This window comes from Candoia aspera, chromosome 5, assembly GCF_035149785.1.
Source record: "Candoia aspera isolate rCanAsp1 chromosome 5, rCanAsp1.hap2, whole genome shotgun sequence".
Lineage (NCBI taxonomy): Eukaryota > Metazoa > Chordata > Lepidosauria > Squamata > Boidae > Candoia > Candoia aspera.
This window is the reverse complement of record NC_086157.1, coordinates 116363792-116383845: the sequence shown is the minus strand read 5'-3', so window position 1 is coordinate 116383845 and position 20054 is coordinate 116363792. Positions and strand designations below refer to the sequence as shown.

At 50.7% G+C, this 20054-nt stretch overlaps 2 protein-coding genes across 2 annotated transcripts; one reads left to right on the top strand and one right to left on the bottom strand.

The window, feature by feature from the left end:
- Window positions 1-1395: 1395 nt before the first annotated feature.
- Window positions 1396-8253, top strand: CHRNA10 (cholinergic receptor nicotinic alpha 10 subunit). The gene is made up of 5 exons (XM_063304767.1): window positions 1396-1477; window positions 5132-5361; window positions 5869-6023; window positions 6437-6969; window positions 7678-8253. Exons 1-5 carry the CDS (start codon window positions 1396-1398, stop codon window positions 8226-8228), a joined length of 1551 nt encoding a protein of 516 aa, XP_063160837.1. The 3' UTR covers window positions 8229-8253.
- A 4658-nt stretch (window positions 8254-12911) lies between these two features.
- Window positions 12912-18309, bottom strand: ART1 (ADP-ribosyltransferase 1). The gene is made up of 2 exons (XM_063304766.1): window positions 18227-18309; window positions 12912-13685 (listed from the first exon to the last, which is right to left on the bottom strand). Exons 1-2 carry the CDS (start codon window positions 18293-18295, stop codon window positions 12912-12914), a joined length of 843 nt encoding a protein of 280 aa, XP_063160836.1. The 5' UTR covers window positions 18296-18309.
- Between the last annotated feature and the right edge of the window lie 1745 nt (window positions 18310-20054).

Here is a 20054-nt window from a genome sequence, read left to right as displayed (position 1 = left end):
AAGAAGACACAGCACACAGTGGCTTGGAGGGAAGTCTTTGCCCAGGAGCATCCAGGGGGCACAGTAAAACTTTAAGCAGAGGCGGAGGCCAACCACTGCGATTCTTAACAGGATCATGAGCGTAAGGGCAAAGGTTTGGGTCAGTGGCATCTGGGCAATGCCACATCAGGAATTTGAGAAGAATTTCTGCCACAGCTGCATTCCGTACTGGCTCTGCCGTCCCCACGCTAATCCAGGGCCGATCCTCCCCCCGTTGCCATAACTAAGGACGGCAGTTGGCGGTTTTCCGAGGCATTACTGTATTTTTCTGCTGTAGGGAAAAGAGAAACAAGCCTGCATTTAGGGGCTTTTAGCTACAGTTTGCTGCCCAAGCCATAGTGACCTACTTTGCTCACAATGCTGTGTCAAAAATAAACCACATGCAAACCGGGTAACCAATAATAGGAACTAGGCCAGACTAAAGGTCTAGTTCAAGGCAGACTGAAGATTTTTGCCACAATAAATCTGTTGAATCATTAGGTCTTTTTTTTAATGGTCATTAAGCAAATCCAACCCGATTTTATGACCTTTTTTGCGACAGTCGTTAAGCAAACCACATAGCTGTTATCACACGGTTCCCCATTGATTTTGCTTGCCAGAAGCCGGCTGGGAAGGTAGAAAATGGTGATCGCATGACCACCGGACACTGCAATGGTCATAATGGTCATAAAGGCAAACCATTGCCAAGCGCCCAAATTGCGATCATGTGACTGCAGGGATGCTGTGACAGTCCTAAGTGTGAGGTTTTTTCAGTGCCATTGTAAGTCCGAACTGTCACTAAATGGTTGTTAAGCAAGGGCTACCTGTAATTTCAATACTTCTTGAATATGATCCATTCAAAAATACTGCTTTTCCTTTAAGGATAAGTAAATCAGTAGCAGCATCTTTAGTTTGTTGCACACTCTGCATATATCAGGAATATAGTAACTGAAATTAAATTAGTTCATTCCAAATGTTAGAATATTGCTACAATAAATAATTGAGAACTCCGTGGCATTTTAGGCTTACCTTATATTTTTTCTAGAGGTTCATTTTAACCCTCTTCTGCTCTTTTTTTTGATGTCAGGGATAACCCACTTCCTGGGGTTCTGTTTCCACCCTGGCTGAGGTGAGGCAAATCCATCACAGAAAAGACAAGCTTCACGCAGGATCGGCAGCACTTGGAGGAATTCTGTCTCAGGGTGACAGGCAAGCCCCGTGTTTATTCTGCCGCAAAGCTGCTCCGTCGCCTTCTCAGCGAACCGCGGAACTGCTGGCTTACCTGCACGTTCCTTGCTAACATCCCCTATAGGCGAAGAGGTGTGAAATGTCCTGTGGAGTTTGGTAGATTTTTCTTCCCGTTTCAGCTGCGTCTTGATGGGTGTGAAGATGCCTTGGAACCTTGGCGTTTGCACCTTCCTGCTTCCTGGGATCTTCCTGGGGTTCTTCTGGATGCCAGGTAGGGCATTTTCCAGGATATAAAGGAACCTGGAGGTTGTCTTTGTCTTTGCTTAAGGAAAGAGGGATTTTGCAAATGTGTGCCTTTCTTCGCTCAGCAGTGCAATCCTTGCTGCACCCCCGTTGCTTGCTTGGAGGGACTTTGCTGCTAATTGGGGTCCTTGAGATCCAGCAGCTCCAGAGCTCCAGATCCTGAGTTGCCTCATTTGCCCTTCCATCAAGGAAAGCAGGTTGAATTCTCTACTCCTGTGCTTCCCCCTTTGGGTTTAGTTTCATGTTTTCAACAACAAAAGAGAGTGTCTTAATAGCATTGTAGAAACATGGCCTTTAGAAGAGGCATTTTGGAATTTGCCATCAGCTAAACTGCAATTCAATCATCTGTGCAAGGAAAAGCACCAGCTAATAATTGGAATTGGCGTGTCTTGATCTGTAAACGAACCTTACAAGATGTCATTAGAAGTCCCTGGCAGGGGAAACAGGACACCTGTCATTAAACTTTCAAACCAGGGAAGGGACAGCTCTCGCAGAACCTCTGCCGCTTGGCAGCTGAAACCAAGGAGGAGGTGATGGGGAAGAGGGAACGGGTCAAATAATAGCAGGAAGGCTGTGCTGAAGAGTGGTTGACTATGGGTTCAAATCTCACTCTTCCCGAGGGGGTTCCTGACGGGCAAGGTTCTTGGTGTCGCCTGAGATTGGTTGTTGCCCTGTAGATGTTTTGTTACCAGCTGGGTAACATCATCAGTGCGTGCCCACAGCCTCACAGTGAAATAACTGCAGGAAGGCCACCAAGCTCAGCAAACATCAAGAACCAAACAACTGAGCTGCAAGAAATGTGAAGACCTGGCTCTTCACCCAGGCCTTTGGCGAGGGAGAGTAAGGTCCCTTGTTTTATCACGGTTGACATCTTGTATCTTTTATTGATTTTATTCTAATTTCTTTTATTGTTGTGAGCTGCCCAGAGTTGTTGAGAGTTGGACAACATATAAGTTTGTTTGTTTTCTGCTGTGGTTTCCTGAAGTCAGAAGCTCACTGTTCTCAGCCTTACCACGGATTGGAGGGCCGCCACCTTAGAGTGTTGCTGCCAAGACAAGCAAGCTGAGCATTCAGCCAGCTGAAGGGTTGGACGAGATTAGGACTTGAAGGAACACCTCAGCAAATCTCGGGGTGGTAGGCTAGACAGGAGAGCCAAAGACCCGGAAAGAAGCACTTTCATAAGAGCTAAGGAAACTACATGGATGGATCTATGGAGTCTCTGCATCAAGTTTAATTTGAAGGCATCCTTCCCTTCCAGGGCAGTAGATAGGAGGGAAGATTTTCCAGGGAACCCAGACTCAAGAGGGAGCATCAGGTTGGTCTTGTCCTAAGGTTGATTCATGGGGCCTGTCTTTTGATGACCAGCAACTCTTGGCTTAGACCTATAAAAAGATTCATTTGCCCATCTTAGGCCTGGTTAGTTTTGCAAGGATCCGCCACTCTACAAGGCACGGTGATCCGAGGGTGAATTTGTCTGTGAGCATTAATCCACCGAGAGACCTCCTTTAATGTGATGTCAGTTCTGTTTAATTAGAGTCGTTCATTTGGCAGAGTGAGTTCTGGCCCAGGGCCAAGGATCTGAGTCCCAGTAAAGAAGAGAAATGCTTAGCAGATGGCCCTTGTACCTGTACCTGAATCCAAGTGTGCCCCGAGAATGGAGTCGCCTGAGACAGGTGGGGCTGGCCAACAAGTGACCTTATCCAAACCTACTGTCTGCTCACCCACTTCCTCCAGAAAGATTCCCAGATGGCTCTCCAACATGGATAGAACTGCCACCAAAAGAGGGAACCACCTTCCGGTTGGGGAGAGAGAAAAAAGGACCCAGTTATCCCAATTCTTCATCAGGGGATAACTTGCCCACTTCAACCGCCTCACTTGATAGCAGCTTGTGGGTCCAACCAAACAGGACTCTGCACTGATCCCATGTTGCAGCCCCACAATATACCCTGATGCATTTGTGTACATCTTCAGAAGGAAGCCCCTTAGACTGGGTAGTATTTCTGGGCTGGCTGAGGATCTTTGCTTTTTGGAGATACAACTCGCAATGCTAGAAACTGTCATCTTTGTGAATGCTGTTATGCTGCTCTTTCTCCTGAAGGAATCCAACTCTTTCCAAAAGTTACTCAAAGTTGTCTGAAACCACTAGAACCTGCTGTGCAGCAAGGAGGGTGGCATGGATAGTCCTTGACTTGCGACTATTTGTTTAGCAAGACCATTTGAAGTTACCATGGGGCTGAAAAATGTGAGTTACGACCGATCCTTGCACTTATGACTGTTGCAGCATCCCTGCAGTCATGTCATCAAAATTCAGGTGTTTGGCGACCGGCATGTATTTACGATGGTTGCAGTGTCCCAGGGTCATGTGATTGTCATTTATGACCTTCCCAGCTGGCTTCCGACAAGCAGTCAATAGGGGAAGCTGGATTCACTTAACAACCACATGATTCACTTAATGACTGGTGATTCACTTAATGACTGAGGCAAAAAAGGTTGTAAAATCAGGCGTGACTCATTTAATGACCGCCTCACTTAGCAATGGAAGTTGTGGTCCTAATTATGATTGTAGGTCAAGGACTACCTGTACAGTAGTAGCAATCTCATCTGCTCCCTAGAACAAACAGGGCCTTACAAACATTTATCTGTTTTCAGTACCTCTGAAAGCCACAGGAATCTCCAGGATGGCTATAATCACTCTACCACCCCTGCCCTGGGGCTGCAGCTAGTGCTACCGAAAATCCAGGTCAGCCCATAGGGGAGAACACTCCCCCGCTGCCCAGCCAGTCTTGGTAATGCATGCCAGGTCAACCCTCTCATCCACCACGGAATCATGAACGAGGGAGGCCTCATGACGGGCTGAGCTGGCATTCAGAAGCAACAGCAGAAAACCCAGGACTCCAGGGAACTAATGAGCAGGTGTCGGGGTTGAGCCCAGGGAGTTGGAAGGCAGAATGGGTACCAGACTTTAGACCCCATGAAGCCAGCAGCCCTACCTACCGCCAACAACCGTCATCTCCCAAGTCCCCACGCACCCTTCCTGAGACTAACCGGCAGCGTCACCCCGGCTCTCTCAATACTGAGTACAGACTGGGGCGATCTGAGGAGGACGCTGCTAGCAGCCACTGCCTCAACCTGGAGTGAACACAAGCGCCCTACACCTCAGCTACTTCACTCCTGGAATGAACGTTATCTAGATGTTGGGGGACTTAGAAAACATTCTACCCCTAGTCGCTGTGGCAACAGAGCTTGCCTACCTCTGTCAAGGTCATCTTCCTTTCTCTCTACACAACCTCAAGGTCTTGACACCTCCAGGGAATAATGCACCACACTCCACAGCTTCTGGGTGGCGTGGGTGCTGCCCAACAGCTGGCCTCCAGAGCGTTCTCCATCTCCCAGACTGTTTTCAGTGGTGCAGGAGAATGGGGAATTGCTGGGGAATTCTGGGAGTTGAAGTCCACACATCTTCAAGTGCCCAAGGTGGAGAAACACTGCATTAAGGGGGGGGGGGGGAAGGGGGGGGGTTGGGGAGCCCAACTCTAAACCATGTGTACAGGGCAAGAGGGGCTCCAAGGATGAGGTGCTGCCATTTTGGGTGGGGCAAGAATAGTGGCTGTTTCTGTTTGAGGGACGTTGGGAGAAGGGTGCAGGCCTGCTCATCTCTCTCTGCTCCCTTGGCTCTTTTCTCCCAACCAGGTCTTTCTTTCAACAGGCTGTTCAGGAGCCCCGGGCAAGGTTGCCTACAAGCTGCTGCACCAGCTCTTTGCCAATTATTCCAGCGCTTTGCGGCCAGCAGAGGATACAGACAGGGCTCTCAACGTTACCCTTCAGGTCACCCTCTCCCAGATCATAGACATGGTAAGGGCAAGTGATGGCGGAACACCCCATGTCAGGATTGGTGCTCTTTTGCCCAGGAAGCCAGGTGAGAAGGGGCACGTTCCATCACCAGCCCAAAGACCTTGTTCTCCAGTGAAGGAGCTCTTCGTTTCTCCACCTCTGAGACCACTGAGCATTCCTGGGTTGCGGAAGGGTCTTTGGGCAGGGGATAGATGCACAGCCACCAATTTGGATGGCTCTAAACGAGGTTCAAAACAGTCATGGAAAAAGACTTCAAGGATGCCTTTCTTCAGTCATACCGAAAACCGATAGCCCCTCAGTAACCCCAGGTGCATCCTGAAGACCTTTGAAGGCTACCAAGCTCCAGAACAGGACACTGTCCTACTCCTCAGGAGCTGTAAAATAAGACAAATAGCTGTAAGGTTGGTCTTGATCTAACCCAGAGCTACTTGCATGCCACACCTGCAAATCACAAGGCCCACCTCCTTCCTCCCTGGGAGATTCTTTAATTCTTCCCTTCTGTTCCAGGATGAGAGGAACCAAATCTTGACGGCTTACCTTTGGATCCGGCAGGTGTGGGTGGACACTTACCTAAGCTGGGACAAGGAAGACTATGGCGGCATTGACAGCATCCGGATACCTAGCAGCTACGTATGGAGACCAGACATCGTCCTTTACAACAAGTGGGTTATAGAGGACCGTGGCAGAGGTGTGGAAGGGGATTCCCCAGGGAGGGGCAGAAGTGGCCCCGGAAAAGCCCAGGGCACTGCGGCATAGAGGGGAGCATCTGAGACTGGGCAGGGAGATTCCCACGGAGTCCTTGGATGGGTCATCCTGTCCCTTACAGGGTTGCAGGGAGGATAAAATATTTGGGAGGATGTTTACCATATTTATCAACCCTAAGCAAAACCTCCTTGAAGGAAGATGAGATGAAAATGAAATAAATGAGTAAAATGTAAAAAGCAGTAAAAAGTTAAAGAAACAGTAAAACTCTGTTTCTGGGAGCCCAGCTGAGGCTCTGCTCCCTTCCAGAACAGGCAAAAGAGGGCCCGGGTCTCCATCCCAGCCTGATTCCTTGTCTTCCTCGCCTCCCAAGTGCCGATGACCAGTTCACCAGCTCCATGGAGACCAATGTGGTGATCCGCTGTGACGGGCAGATCATGTGGGACTCCCCAGCCATCACCAGGAGCTCCTGCAAGGTGGACGTTTCGTACTTCCCCTTCGATGGGCAGCAGTGCCGCCTGACCTTTGGCTCCTGGACCTACAACGGCAACCAAATCGACCTCCTCAACAAGCAGGAGACAGGCGACCTGGCGGACTTCGTGGAGAACGTGGAGTGGGAAGTGCTGGGGATGCCGGCCAAGAGGAACGTGATCACCTACGGCTGCTGCTCGGAGCCTTATCCAGATGTCACTTACACACTGCTGCTCAGACGGCGGGCCTCCTTCTACGTCTTCAACCTCCTGCTGCCCTGCGTCATGATCTCCTTCCTGGCCCCACTGGGCTTCTACCTTCCGGCAGACTCTGGCGAGAAGGTGTCCCTGGGGGTGACCGTTCTTCTGGCCCTGACGGTCTTCCAACTGCTGGTGGCGGAAAGCATGCCACCCTCCGAGAACGTGCCGCTGATTGGTGAGTAGGCCCTCTGGAGAGCCAGGGTTTCATTCCGAGATGCCACCACCCCCGTTCCCACTCAGAAAAACATGCTAACCTGGAAATCCAAGTGTTTGTCAGAAGCTTTGGCCCTCATGGCTGATAGTGTCATGAGTACTGATGGTGAGCAGGAGGGGGCCCCCATCCAAGGGGGAAAACGCATGCGTAGTTTAGAGACTTTGAGCTGTCCTTCAAAGAAACCCAGAACAGACCCGCCTTGACTTTTGGGGTTTATCTGTCTGGGTTTTCCCACGCTTCTTCAGTTTGGTAGGATTTCCTGTCTACAATAGCAGTAATAAAACACTAGAGGCTTTCTCCCCGTCTCGGCGTGGTCTTTGCTTAGTCAGGACAGATAGCCTTGATAGACTGAGAGCTTGTTTGAACAGATGATAAGCCAAGGGGAGTGACCCTTACCATCTGGGGTGCAGCAATGGCAACACAGCGAGGGGGCTGCCTTAACCTTTCATGGATGGCCGGGAAGCAGATAGGTCGCCTGTTTGGGGACCTGCCACACCACTTCTCCCATCTGCTCTTCAGATGGTTTTGGACCACCTTTCTCTGGGAAATAGGCTGGGAAGTTCAGCTTCGACTTTTTTGGAAGGTGGCAGAATGGGGGACTTTGGCTTATGTGACGGAAGAGAATCTGTTTGCTTGTTTGTGTCATCTGTCCCCCCATCCTCCCTCCAGGGAAGTACTACATTGCCACCATGACGATGATCACCGCCTCTACTGCCCTGACCATCTTCATCATGAATGTCCACCACTGCGGCCCCAGGGCAAGGCCCGTCCCCCAGTGGGCCCGGAGGTTCATCCTGCAGTATATGGCCCGCATTGTCTTCGTCTATGAGGTTGGGGACAGCTGCAAGAGCCCACCACAGGAGCTGGACCCACCCCCTCAAGTCCAGAGGGCCAGCGTGGAGGAAGCCAAGGGCAGGGGGCTCTCTTCTTGGGGGACCCCGCAGCTCCAAGGGCTTGGCAGCATCCCCAAGCAGCCTGCTGGCCGGGACGTGGAGCTAGAGGAGCAGCCCTCCTGCCCCAGAAGGAAGTGTTGGTGCCACCAGGAGAGCATTCTTCGGAACGTGGACTACATCGCCGGCTGCTTCCGAGACCAGAGGGCAGCTTCCAAACGGGTGGGGGAGTGGAAGAAAGTGGCCAAAGTCATGGACCGCTTCTTCATGTGGACCTTCTTTGCTATGGTGTTCATCATGAGCGCCCTGATCATGGGCCAAGCCGGGTGATGCAGAGTGCCCTTTGTGCAGCTGGGGAAGGCGAGGGGGTACCTACCCAATGGGAGGGAGGGTGGGTGGGCAACAGCCTTGCAGCAGCTCACTCAGCCTGGCTGATTGCACAAGCCCCACCCCCGGCTGTTAAAGTTTTAGGGGCATCTGCAAAGCAGCCATGATGAGTTGAAGTGGGCCCCCATATCCCCTTGGGGTGCAGGTCCTGTTGGGCTGTGGGGCTGGGTCACAGGGTGCAGATACATGGAGCTGCAAAATACCTTTGCTCAGTGATCGCTGGCATCCCATTTCAGCTCCTGCACATGGCTGGTCCCAGCCAACTAGAGGCTCAACCTTTGGTGACCACACAAGGAATTCCTGCCCACCCCTCGGTTCCTTGGCAGCTGGCTGCAGAGAAGCAGGAAGGAATGCCCACCTGCCCTGGTGAATGTGTCTCCGTCCAGTACCCGCAGCCCTCGTCCCATAAGCATTCCGGATCTTGCCTCGGACCAGGTCTCCCAAAGGAAGCATCTGTGCCTTGTATGGCCAGATGCTGGGACGGTGTTCCACTCCTGTGTGCGCTGTGCATGCGGGGCCTCCTCCCTCTGCGGGCACTTAAGCAACTTCCGCTGTGCCAAGGCTTGCCCAGAGCATCCAGGTGGCTTTGACACAGCTGAATGGAGCCAGAATTCCTTTTGGAAACTGGCTGGGTGTCTCCTCGGTGCTGGTGGGAGGAATCAGAGGAATCAGGCGGGTGGTGCGTCTGCATGGCCCTGTGAGGGCTTCCGTAGCCAGGGGGCCCTTCTGAGTCAAGGAATGGACACTTTGGCCTCTGCCTCCCACAGTCAGACCTTTGCTGACGGGGGGAGTGGGGCAGGCTCATTTTTGTGAAAAGGAACAAGTTAAAGAGAAGAATCCGTGTCCCAAGAGGGCTTTGGACCAGGAGCTCAGATTCCAGAGCTGCATCTGCCAAGATTAAATGAAAGCTGGGAAAGAGACGGTGAAGGTGCGGCAGGAAAAAAAAATCCATCGTCCCACTTCCTGAGTTGGAATTGCAAATGGATGCATCACATTTCTTTTCTGCAAATGAGGAAATAAATGTAATTTTGATCCTCTCACAGAGTTCCTTCCTGGAGAGAACAGATATTGGGGTGCCATAATGCCTGGTACAGGGGTGGGGGGTGGGCAGGGTGACTTTGAAGGTATTGTTGGTGGGTGCCCATACTGAGAGGCACAGCCCAGTATTCTTCACTTCAACTGAGCAGTTGCAGGCTGGATCCCAGGTAGATCCAGGGAGCAGAGGGGTCACAAGCACTGACAAGATTCCGCCTGGGATCAGCCTCCTCGCAGCCCTTGCTCTGGGTGCAGTTGTCCCACCCAAAAGAGGTCTGCCCACGGGGCAGCTACCCTGCCACCACCAGTTCTGGAATGCGGAGATGGGGCGGAAGAGGAGAGTCCCCCTTCCCCAGGACTCAGCTTTTAAATAAAGGGCTCCAATTTTGCCTTTTTCCCAGGGTTACCTGGACCGAGTCCCTTGGGGGTTTGCGGTGCTGCTGATTACATCCTTGGCACAGGAATGATGGAAAAAGGGTTTTATTTAAATAGCAGCCGCAATGGAAGGACGGCTGAGGAAGTGGGGTGGCTTCTTCAGGTTGGCGAGGCTGAGATCCGTTTACTAAAGCTTGCAGTTGTTGACCAGAGCAAACAACACAGAAGCTGGAAGAACAGAGCATGGAAGTAAAAATAAGGCTTTTCAACTGCACGACAGTAGCCCTGGGAAGGAATTAGAATGTCCCTGATGCCAGGAGGACCTCAGAACGCAGGCCCAGAAATCAATCCGTTAGGACAGTGTTCTCATCCAGTAATGCATGTGGGCTTTGCAACTGGAAGGCCTCCAGAGAAACTCCCTTCTCAGTGATGCTGAGCACATGGGTGGATGTTTATCTATGTGGTAGGGGAGCCCCTCGGCCATGGCGCACCCTGAACTCCCAACAGCTCCTGCTCCGGGTTAAGGAGAGGGCTGCTGAGGACGAGAAAACCTTCCTGAGATGTCTGTGGTTGGATTCACACAACATGTGGGACCAGGTCTGTTCACCTTGGCTTGCCCTTGCGTGCTGCCATTCCATTCCAGGCTGTCGGGTTAGTTTAGGGTTTAGTGAATGGTGCAAATCCAGGAAATGGGTTTATTCAGTAGCCAAGTCAAATATACAAGTATTGTGCCAACGTGGTCAGAGAGGGTGGCTTTGGGGTGCCATACGAGAAGCTCCAGAGTTCGTTCACACCAGCACCTTGCCAGCATATGACTTGATATCAGTTCTCATCTATAGATCACGATGCTTTGGGGGATGAACACAGTCACACTAACCCTCTTCAAGGAAATTAAGACCTGGCCACTGAGCTAGGCAGTCCTTTTGGATGGCCGTCTTGTCATTTCTTCTAGGAACGGCTGTGCATGTTTCCACTGTCTTGTTCTGCCATCACATCTTCTGAAGGCAGGCAGTTGTCCCCTTCCTAATTCACACAATTTAAGCTTCCACCGGAACAGCAAAAGGTAAGTAAAATCGAAGGACGAAACGGCACCTCCCAGCACACGGAGGCCGTGCAGAACATTGCGGCGTTTTCTGCTGCTTCTCTAGGGGCAACCTCAGAAAGGCACAGGGAGATCTTGCCAAGCTGGTAAATCACAGGAGTCCCGGAGATCCAAGGAGGCCAACAGCGAGGAGGGGGCCCCAAAGGAGGAGGAGGGGCCGGTCTTCAGCAGACAAGTGACTCCAGCCCCTGCCTGCCAAGAGAAAGGGAACACGGCCTGGCCTCGCTGCCCCGGTCCAGAGACGCCCCGTGTCTGCCTGCCCTCTGGGACACCCAGCCCAACAGCCGGAGAAGAGGAAGGGGCCCCGGCTGCCCTCTGCCCCAAGCAGCCTTTTCCCTGAAGCCCACCACCATCCAAGGGCAGCCTCCGGGCGCATGTGTGCAAAATCTGCTCTGCTTCACCGCCCACAACTTCGGGGGAAGGCCAGAGACCTCCTGAGGGTGTGATGGGGAGCATGGGAAGATGGGGAATGCTTCTCCCCTCTGGTCATAGGCCTGCCACTTGTCCCCAGCCTTAGCTCTCAGTGCCCTGAGCAATGCTCAGCCCCCTGACCACAGCTGCCTGCCTCTGCTGGCCCCTTTCTCCAGGCTTCCCACAAGGGAGAGGAGGAGGAACAGGCAGAAGAAGGAAGAGCTTGTGCCTTTGCACCAGCTTCTCTGTCCTGGTCAGTTTCAATCACTTCCTCCCCCCTCTGGCTTCCCCTTGAAAGAAGAGCCCACTTCAGTTCGGATCTGGCTGGCTTCACCATCCTGGCAGGGTCTGCCTCCCTCCTCTCTACGGATGCTTCTGCCCCAGGTCTTCCCAGATGCTTCTTGATTCGCATGGTTTTAACTGGGAAATGTCCAAATGTGTGTGGTGGGGGGACACAGCATCCCTGAGATGCCCAGGCAGAGTCCTGAAGTCAGACCATCCCCAATCCCACTGCAGTGCCTGATGGTGTATGTTTTCCCCATTGCTGATGGTTTAGCGAAAGCGGAGGAAGCCAGTCCCCTTGCCTATACGGAGGGGCACACTCACTCACCGGGGCAGCACCATGTGCCAGAGATTCTGAAAAAATGCCCACAGGAATTAGCAAAAAGCAGCAACTTGATGCCAGCATTGTTTTGGGCTGCCTGAAGGATGGGTAGGTGGTGGGTTAATGCAGGACAGGTAATCCTCAACTTACAACCACAATTGGGACCAGAATTTCCATCGTAAGTCATTGTGGTCATAAGTAGAACCACCATGTGACTAGACCCGATTTTACGACCATTTTTACGGCAGTCATTAAGCAAATCACTATGGTTGTTAAGCGAATCCAGCTTCTCCAATTAGCACTTTTTGCCGGAAAATGGCAAAAAAGTCGCAAAATGCAATCACGTGATCACAGGGGAGTGGTACAACATTTTGCGATGCTCGGAAGTGCTTTATATGCTATAAAGCACCCATTCTGAGGTTGTCATAACTTCGGACTGTTGTTAAACGAACAGTCGTAAGTCAAGGACTACCTATAGTGGGGGAAGGCCCAAGCAAACAATCAAAACAGTTAGCAACACGAGAGCTGCGAAACTATCTCTCACCTGATCTGAAGTGGCATCTCTGCATCTTGCACGGGTTCTTTCAAATGGCAAAAGGGACTTGGGAGTGAAAGCTGAACAGGTCCGTCTCTCGGGGCCCTGAGTTCCTGGTCTGCTTCTGGAGACAGATTTCCAGCCCGCCCCCTTTCCCTGACCGCTTTCCTTCACCTGGCCAGAGTCCCGGGGCAGAGGGGGTTTGTGCTTCTTTCCTGAACGATGTCAGGCAGCAAGTGGTCTCCGCCCTCTCTCCGGACTCTTAAAGGGAGAGGGCAGAGATTTCTTCCTCAGCGCCTTTTAGGAGCTTGAGGAGGGTGGAGGAGACTTTTGGCCAAGCTGTGCCCTTTTTCTCGGGGAGGCAGACTTGGCTGCTGCTGGCCTTCGACTTACTGTGGGTCCCCCGGGAGTGAAGTACCCAAAGCCCTGTTCAAGGCAGACTCGGCTGGGGTGCCCTTTGCCAGCAGGGAGGCCCAGGGTGTGCCTTGCCTGAGGAGGTCAAGTAAATGCTCTGAGCCTCTGCTGCAGCTCAGGATGAGCGGCTTGCTCAGCCCTCCTCCGGGTTCAAGGCCCTGCCCCTTGGCTGTTACCTGTCACAAGCACACAGTTGTAGACGCTGGCATCCTCAAGCGAGAGAAGATGGATGAAGTTGGTCTCTTGCCCCTTTGTGAAATTAGCCACCTTGAACTTCTCAAAGGGAGGGATGAGGACCTCTTCCTCGCCCGGGAAGGAGGAGTAATTCTTGATGTTGACCCCGTAGCAAGTCTCAATGGTGAAGAAGGTGTCTGTGCCGAACCGCAGAGCGCTCTCGTTGCTCCGCGACGAAGAGGTGAATTGCCCAAAGCGGACAGGCTTGGCGCGCTCCAACGTGAAGCGGACGTTCCTGACCCCGCGGTACACCTTGTGGCAGCGAGGCTGGGCAGCGGCCCCCAGGACATGGAGGGCCCGCGTCAGGAGGAAGTGGAAGGCCTTGAAGTGGAAGCGGCTGAGGTAGTCGTCCCTGGTGCGCCCGGCTTCCCTCACGGCTGCGTTGAAGTCCCTGTGGAAGCGGCCCTGGGCGGTGTAGGCCATGAGGGTGATGGCGTGCTCCGGCTCCAGCGTGGGGGGCTCCAAGGAGGACACCCTTCTCTTGTCCCACCACTTGGAGGCCGCCTCTCCCCAGGCCTCAGCATAGACTCTGTTGCGGGCAAACTCAGTGCGGTTCAGCTCCGCCAGTTTCCCTTCCATCGACTCCACGCAGCCCTTGTATTGGTCGTCGAAAGACGTCAAGGCCATGTTGAGCGGCGCCTCCTTGACAGGGAAGAGGTCTCTTCTTGTTTTGAGGGGAACGGGGAGGACCTGAAGCAGGAAAAGAACGTGAATGGGCCAGATAGAGGTGGTTTACAGGAGTCCTCACTTAACAACCATTCGTTTAGTGATGGTTTGGACTTACAACAGTGTTGAAAAAAAACAACTTATGACCAGTTCTCACATTTATGACCGTCACAGCATCCCTACGATCACGTGATTGCCATTTTCGACCTTCCTGTCTGGCTTCTGGCAAGCAAAACCAATGAGGAACCACATGATTCACTTAACGACTACGTGGTTCACTTAACGCCTGCAGTGATTCGCTTAACCACCACCACAAAAAGGTCGTAAAATCAGGTTGGATTCACTTAATGACCGCTTCACGTAGCAACCAAAATTCTGGTCCTAATTATGATAGTTAAGTGAGGACTAACTGTATAAGGCTTCAGCAAAGGATCGTTACCTTGTCGTGGTGCTGGAGCTTGAGCACCTCAGTGATGCCATGAGCTAAACCGTGAAGGGCCACCCAAGACGGGAAGGTCATGACAGAGAGGTCAGACTAAATGCGATCCCTGGGGAAGGTAATGGCAACCCACCTCAGTATTCTTGCCGTGAAAACTAAATGGATCAGTACAACCAGAGATATGTCGGTATACCATCGGAAGATGAGACCCCCAGGTCGGAAGATGGTCAAAATGCTACTGGGGAGGAACAGAGGATGAGCTCAACTAGCCCCAGACGTGATGACGCAGCTAGCTCAAAGCCGAAAGGACGGCTAGCGGCCGACGGTGCTGGTGGTGAACGGCGAATCCGATGTTCTAAGGATCAACACACCATTGGAACCTGGAATGTAAGATCTATGAGCCAGGGCAAATTGGATGTGGTTACTGGTGAGATGACAAGATTAAAGATAGACATTCTGGGCGTCAGTGAACTGAAATGGACTGGAATGGGCCACTTCACATCAAATGACCACCAGATCTACTACTGCGGACAAGAGGACCACAGAAGAAATGGAGTAGCCTTCATAATTAATAGTAAAGTGGCTAAAGCAGTGCTTGGATACAACCCAAAAAACGACAGAATGATCTCAATTCGAATTCAGGGCAAGCCATCTAACATCACAGTGATCCAAATATACGCCCCAACCACAAATGCTGAAGAAGCTGAAGTAGAGCAGTTCTATGAGGATCTGCAGCACCTACTGGACAACACGCCTAAAAGAGATGTTATTTTCATCACAGGAGACTGGAATGCTAAGGTGGGCAGTCAAATGACACCTCGAATTACAGGTAAGTATGGCCTGGGAGAACAAAACGAAGCAGGACACAGGCTGATAGAATTTTGCCAAGACAATTCACTCTGCATAACAAACACTCTCTTCCAACAACCTAAGAGACGGCTTTATACATGGACTTCACCAGATGGACAACACCGAAATCAGATTGATTACATCCTTTGCAGCCAAAGGTGGCGGACATCTGTACAGTCAGTAAAAACAAGGCCTGGAGCTGACTGTAGTTCAGATCACGAACTTCTTCTTGCACAATTTAGGATCAGACTAAAGAGATTAGGGAAGACCCACAGATCAGCTAGATATGAGCTCACTAATATTCCTAAGGAATATGCAGTGGAGGTGAAGAATAGATTTAAGGGACTGGACTTAGTAGATAGGGTCCCGGAAGAACTCTGGACAGAAGTTGGCAGCATTGTTCAGGAGGCGGCAACAAAATACATCCCAAAGAAAGAGAAAAGCAAGAAGGCAAAATGGCTGTCTGCTGAGACACTAGAAGTAGCCCAAGAAAGAAGGAAAGCAAAAGGCAACAGTGATAGGGGGAGATATGCCCAATTAAATGCAAAATTCCAGAGGTTAGCCAGAAGAGATAAAGAATTATTTTTAAACAAGCAATGCGCGGAAGTGGAAGAAGACAATAGAATAGGAAGGACAAGAGACCTCTTCCAGAAAATTAGAAACATTGGAGGTAAATTCCAGGCCAAAATGGGTATGATCAAAAACAAAGATGGCAAGGACCTAACAGAAGAAGAAGAGATCAAGAAAAGGTGGCAAGAATATACAGAAAACCTGTATAGGAAGGATAACAACATCGGGGATAGCTTTGACAGTGTGGTCGGTGAGCTAGAGCCAGACATCCTGAAGAGTGAGGTTGAGTGGGCCTTAAGAAGCATTGCTAATAACAAGGCAACAGGAGACGACGGCATCCCAGCTGAACTGTTCAAAATCTTGCAAGATGATGCTGTCAAGGTAATGCATGCTATATGCCAGCAAATTTGGAAAACACAAGAATGGCCATCAGACTGGAAAAAATCAACTTATATCCCCATACCAAAAAAGGGAAACACTAAAGAATGTTCAAACTATCGAACAGTGGCACTCATTTCACATGCCAGTAAGGTAATGCTCAAAATCCTGCAAGGTAGAATTCAGCAGTTCATGGAGCGAGAATTGCCAGATGTACAAGCTGGGTTTAGAAAAGGCAGAGGAACTAGAGACCAAATTGCCAATATCCGCTGGATAATGGAAAAAGCCAGGGAGTTTCAGAAAAACATCTATTTCTGTTTTATTGACTATTCTAAAGCCTTTGACTGTGTGGACCATAACAAATTGTGGCAAGTTCTTAGTGGTATGGGGATACCAAGTCATCTTGTATGCCTCCTGAAGAATCTGTATAACGACCAAGTAGCAACAGTAAGAACAGACCACGGAACAACAGACTGGTTTAAGATTGGGAAAGGAGTACGGCAGGGCTGTCTACTCTCACCCTACCTATTCAACTTGTATGCAGAACACATCATGCGACAAGCTGGCCTTGAGGAATCCAAGGCTGGAGTTAAAATCTCTGGAAGAAACATTAACAATCTCAGATATGCAGATGATACCACTTTGATGGCTGAAAGTGAAGAGGAACTGAGGAGCCTTATGATGAAGGTGAAAGAAGAAAGTGCAAAAGCTGGTTTGCAGCTAAACCTCAAAAAAACCAAGATTATGGCAACCAGCTTGATTGATAACTGGCAAATAGAGGGAGAAAATGTAGAAGCAGTGAAAGACTTTGTATTCCTAGGTGCAAAGATTACTGCAGATGCTGACTGCAGCCAGGAAATCAGAAGACGCTTAATCCTTGGGAGAAGAGCAATGATAAATCTCGATAAAATAGTGAAGAGCAGAGACATCACACTGACAACAAAGGTCCGCATAGTCAAAGCAATGGTGTTCCCCGTAGTGACATATGGCTGCGAGAGCTGGACCATAAGGAAGGCTGAGCGAAGGAAGATCGATGCTTTTGAACTGTGGTGTTGGAGGAAAATTCTGAGAGTGCCTTGGACTGCAAGAAGATCCAACCAGTCCATCCTCCAGGAAATAAAGCCAGACTGCTCACTTGAGGGAATGATATTAAAGGCAAAACTGAAATACTTTGGCCACATAATGAGAAGACAGGACACCCTGGAGAAGATGCTGATGCCAGGGAGAGTGGAGGGCAAAAGGAAGAGGGACCGACCCAGGGCAAGGTGGATGGATGATATTCTAGAGGTGACGGACTCGTCCCTGGGGGAGCTAGGGGTGTTGACGACCGACAGGAAGCTCTGGCGTGGGCTGGTCCATGAAGTCACGAAGAGTCGGAAGCGACTAAACGAATAAACAACAACAAACTGTATAAGGTTCTTTTTAAAACCTTACTGAATGTTTTTAATCAGCGAAAAGGGAAAATGAGAGAGAGAGAGATGAGAGTAAGCCACCCTTCTCCAACCTAGCACCTTCCAGATCTGGCTGATTACAATTCCAACATAGATTTCTGGGAAATGGGGCCCCACGCATCTGGAGTGCAACAGGCTGGGGAAGGCTAACCTCGCATCTCCTCCAGATACCAATCAGCCGTGCCTAGAGACCTGCCCTCTGTAGTTCTCAATGGGGTTGAGCCTCCCCAGATGGAACTGGTATGCAATTTGGGGCCTTCCTGGATTCCTGGCTCTTGCTGGAAGAACAAGTTGCAGGAGGGCTTCTGCACAGATCCATCTGCCTGTTTCCTGGGCCCAGGAACCCTGTTTATGATCCTTCATGCCTTTGTCACCTCTTGCTTGGATACCGCAATGCGCCTTACATGGGGCTGGCCTTGAAGACCACTCAGAAGTTACAGCTGGTCCAGTTATGGGTGCATCTCAGTAAGCCCATCTGATGCATGTGCTCTGTGAGCTACACTGGGCTACCAGGGGGTGTCCGAAGTCTTCTACAAAGCTATATACGTGGCTCAGGTGTATCCACACGCAACGACCCTGCCAGGTAGGTTGGGCTGAGAGAGAGAATGATTGGCTTAGAGTCTCCCAAGGTAACTCTCCATGACTGAGGGGGGACGTGAATCTGGGTCTCCCAATCTTAGGCTCAGACCTTCACTTCCACAGCAAGGAGAGTGATTAAAAAGCCTGGACTGAACACTTGGTGGATTGTTCTTGAGAACCCCAAAATACACACACTCTTAAAACGGGCCTGATAAAAGTACTGCTTCATCACGGATTTCAGAACAGTTGGTTTTTACCCCTTTTGTTGTCACTTGCCATTGCAAGCTTTCCCTTCGTACCTGGACATTTCCTGTGAGCATCGCCATCAAACAGAGGACCACGGACGTCGGGAAGGATGGACACTTCATGGCTCACTCCTTTCAAAGCAAAACAAAGAAACTGCAGGCCCTGTTATTCTTGCCGTCATTGCCGAAATGTGACACAGAAAAGAGACTGGGGGGCTTATAGATCTGTTTCAGGATGTCCCTTCCCCCCAGCCCTCCCCCATGCTCCTGAGCTGCAGGGATTCTGCTCCCATTCAACTGATCAGCACCAGAACAAAAGCAGAAAACTTGTCCACAAAGCTCAGCAGGGGTCGTTCTACTGAAATTGGGGGTTAAATGCAGGTGAGCAATCAATCTTTGACAGGTGCTGTCAGACTGCCTTTAAGGCCCGCAGTGCTACATCCCTTTCTCTCTTCGGGCATACAAGGGCAATTTGTCAAATTTTCCCCAAGCAGGCATGCAAAATATGGCCAACAGTCAAGAAAATGGCTCACGAGCAGGCCGCTGAGCAACTCTCCCAAACTCCAAAACGTGACTTTAATATTCCTTCACCAACTCCTGCTTAAATGCATTTGGGGAAGGTGGAAAATCTTGCTGCTGGAGAAGAAGAAGTAAGAATTTCAAGTGTGGTCCAAACGGAGATCAAGGAAGGGGCAATGTTTACCTTTCTTTTTCCAGCCCGGGAAGCAAGTGGGCTGCGCTGCTAAGTCCCCTTTCCTCCTCCTAGCCGCTCGCCTGCTTCTGCGATGGCTCTCCTCAGCTGTGGGGTGCCATCAATGTGACAGGCGGACAGCGAGACGGTGCTTTTTATAGACCCTCTGGAAACTTTTGCTTGCACCCAGGTTATTTATACCCAACACTAGGCCATCTGGAATAAAACTGTGTTTCAAAACAAGGGAAAGAAGACCAGGAATCTCCGTTGAGGAATGATGCAGCTTTACCTTCTGCCACTGGGGAAGGATTCCCATTTCCCAGAACCTTTTACTGTTGTCCAGAAGGGGCTTTCTAAGCCAAACAGCTCACCAAATAGATGCCCGGGACCTTCAAGATCATCTAGTTCATCCTTTTGCTCAGGGCAGGGATCACCAGGAGCACTCCCAACTGGCAGCCATCCAGCTCCTCTTTGAAAGCCTCCAGTAAAGGAGAGTCCATCACCGGTTTAAGAGGTTTTTACATGGATGATCAAGAAATTCCTCCTCAGCCTGAATCTCCCTTCTTTTCATTTCAACCAATTCATCCTTGCCCTATCCTTGGTTTTGCCAGGGAACAGGTCTGCCCTCACTTGCACCTGGCAGCCTTTTAACGGTTGGTAGACCACTATCGTATCGCCCCTTCAGTTTTGAAGGAAACAGGTCCCACGACTTGAATCGTTGTTCATAGGGCTTGGTTTCCACACCGCTGGTCATCCTGGAGACTCCCCCCTGCGTGTGCCTCTTTTAAAGTGTGCGGCCCGGACTTAGATGGAGAATTTTGCCCAAAGCTGCTGACTGACTGATATCCAGCAGCAAATCTGATGCTGTGGAACATGGGCCACACAAATGCGGGTGACGGCCAGCTCACCAGCCCCCAATAACTCATTTTCTTCAGAAGTTTACTTGTCCTGGCGATCTTCCGCTCTGTGTTCCTTCCCCACTGGAAGTCCTTGAGAGAGTGACGTTCTGCCCATGTGGACTGGTCTGGCAGGACTTTGTGCCGGTTTTAAGCTTTTACTCCCATTTCTGTGAGTATCACAAAGTATCACAGAACGGGGTGGCCCTTTTCGCATCTAGGGAAGCTGCAAAAGAGCAGGATGATGCCGCATCGCACCTCCTGGATGGATTATCCGTGTAAGAAAAAGGTGGGA

Bases quoted from the DNA above. Each gene is read 5' to 3' on its own strand.
- CHRNA10 (XM_063304767.1), top strand. From the start codon at position 1,396: ATGGGTGTGAAGATGCCTTGGAACCTTGGCGTTTGCACCTTCCTGCTT. The intron at 1,478-5,131 runs GTAGGGCATTTT...TTTCTGTTTGAG, and splicing joins GGGGTTCTTCTGGATGCCAG to GGACGTTGGGAGAAGGGTGC. The intron at 6,970-7,677 runs GTGAGTAGGCCC...TCCTCCCTCCAG, and splicing joins CGAGAACGTGCCGCTGATTG to GGAAGTACTACATTGCCACC.
- ART1 (XM_063304766.1), bottom strand. From the start codon at position 18,295: ATGAAGTGTCCATCCTTCCCGACGTCCGTGGTCCTCTGTTTGATGGCG. The intron at 13,686-18,226 runs GTACGAAGGGAA...TTCCTGCTTCAG, and splicing joins TGCTCACAGGAAATGTCCAG to GTCCTCCCCGTTCCCCTCAA.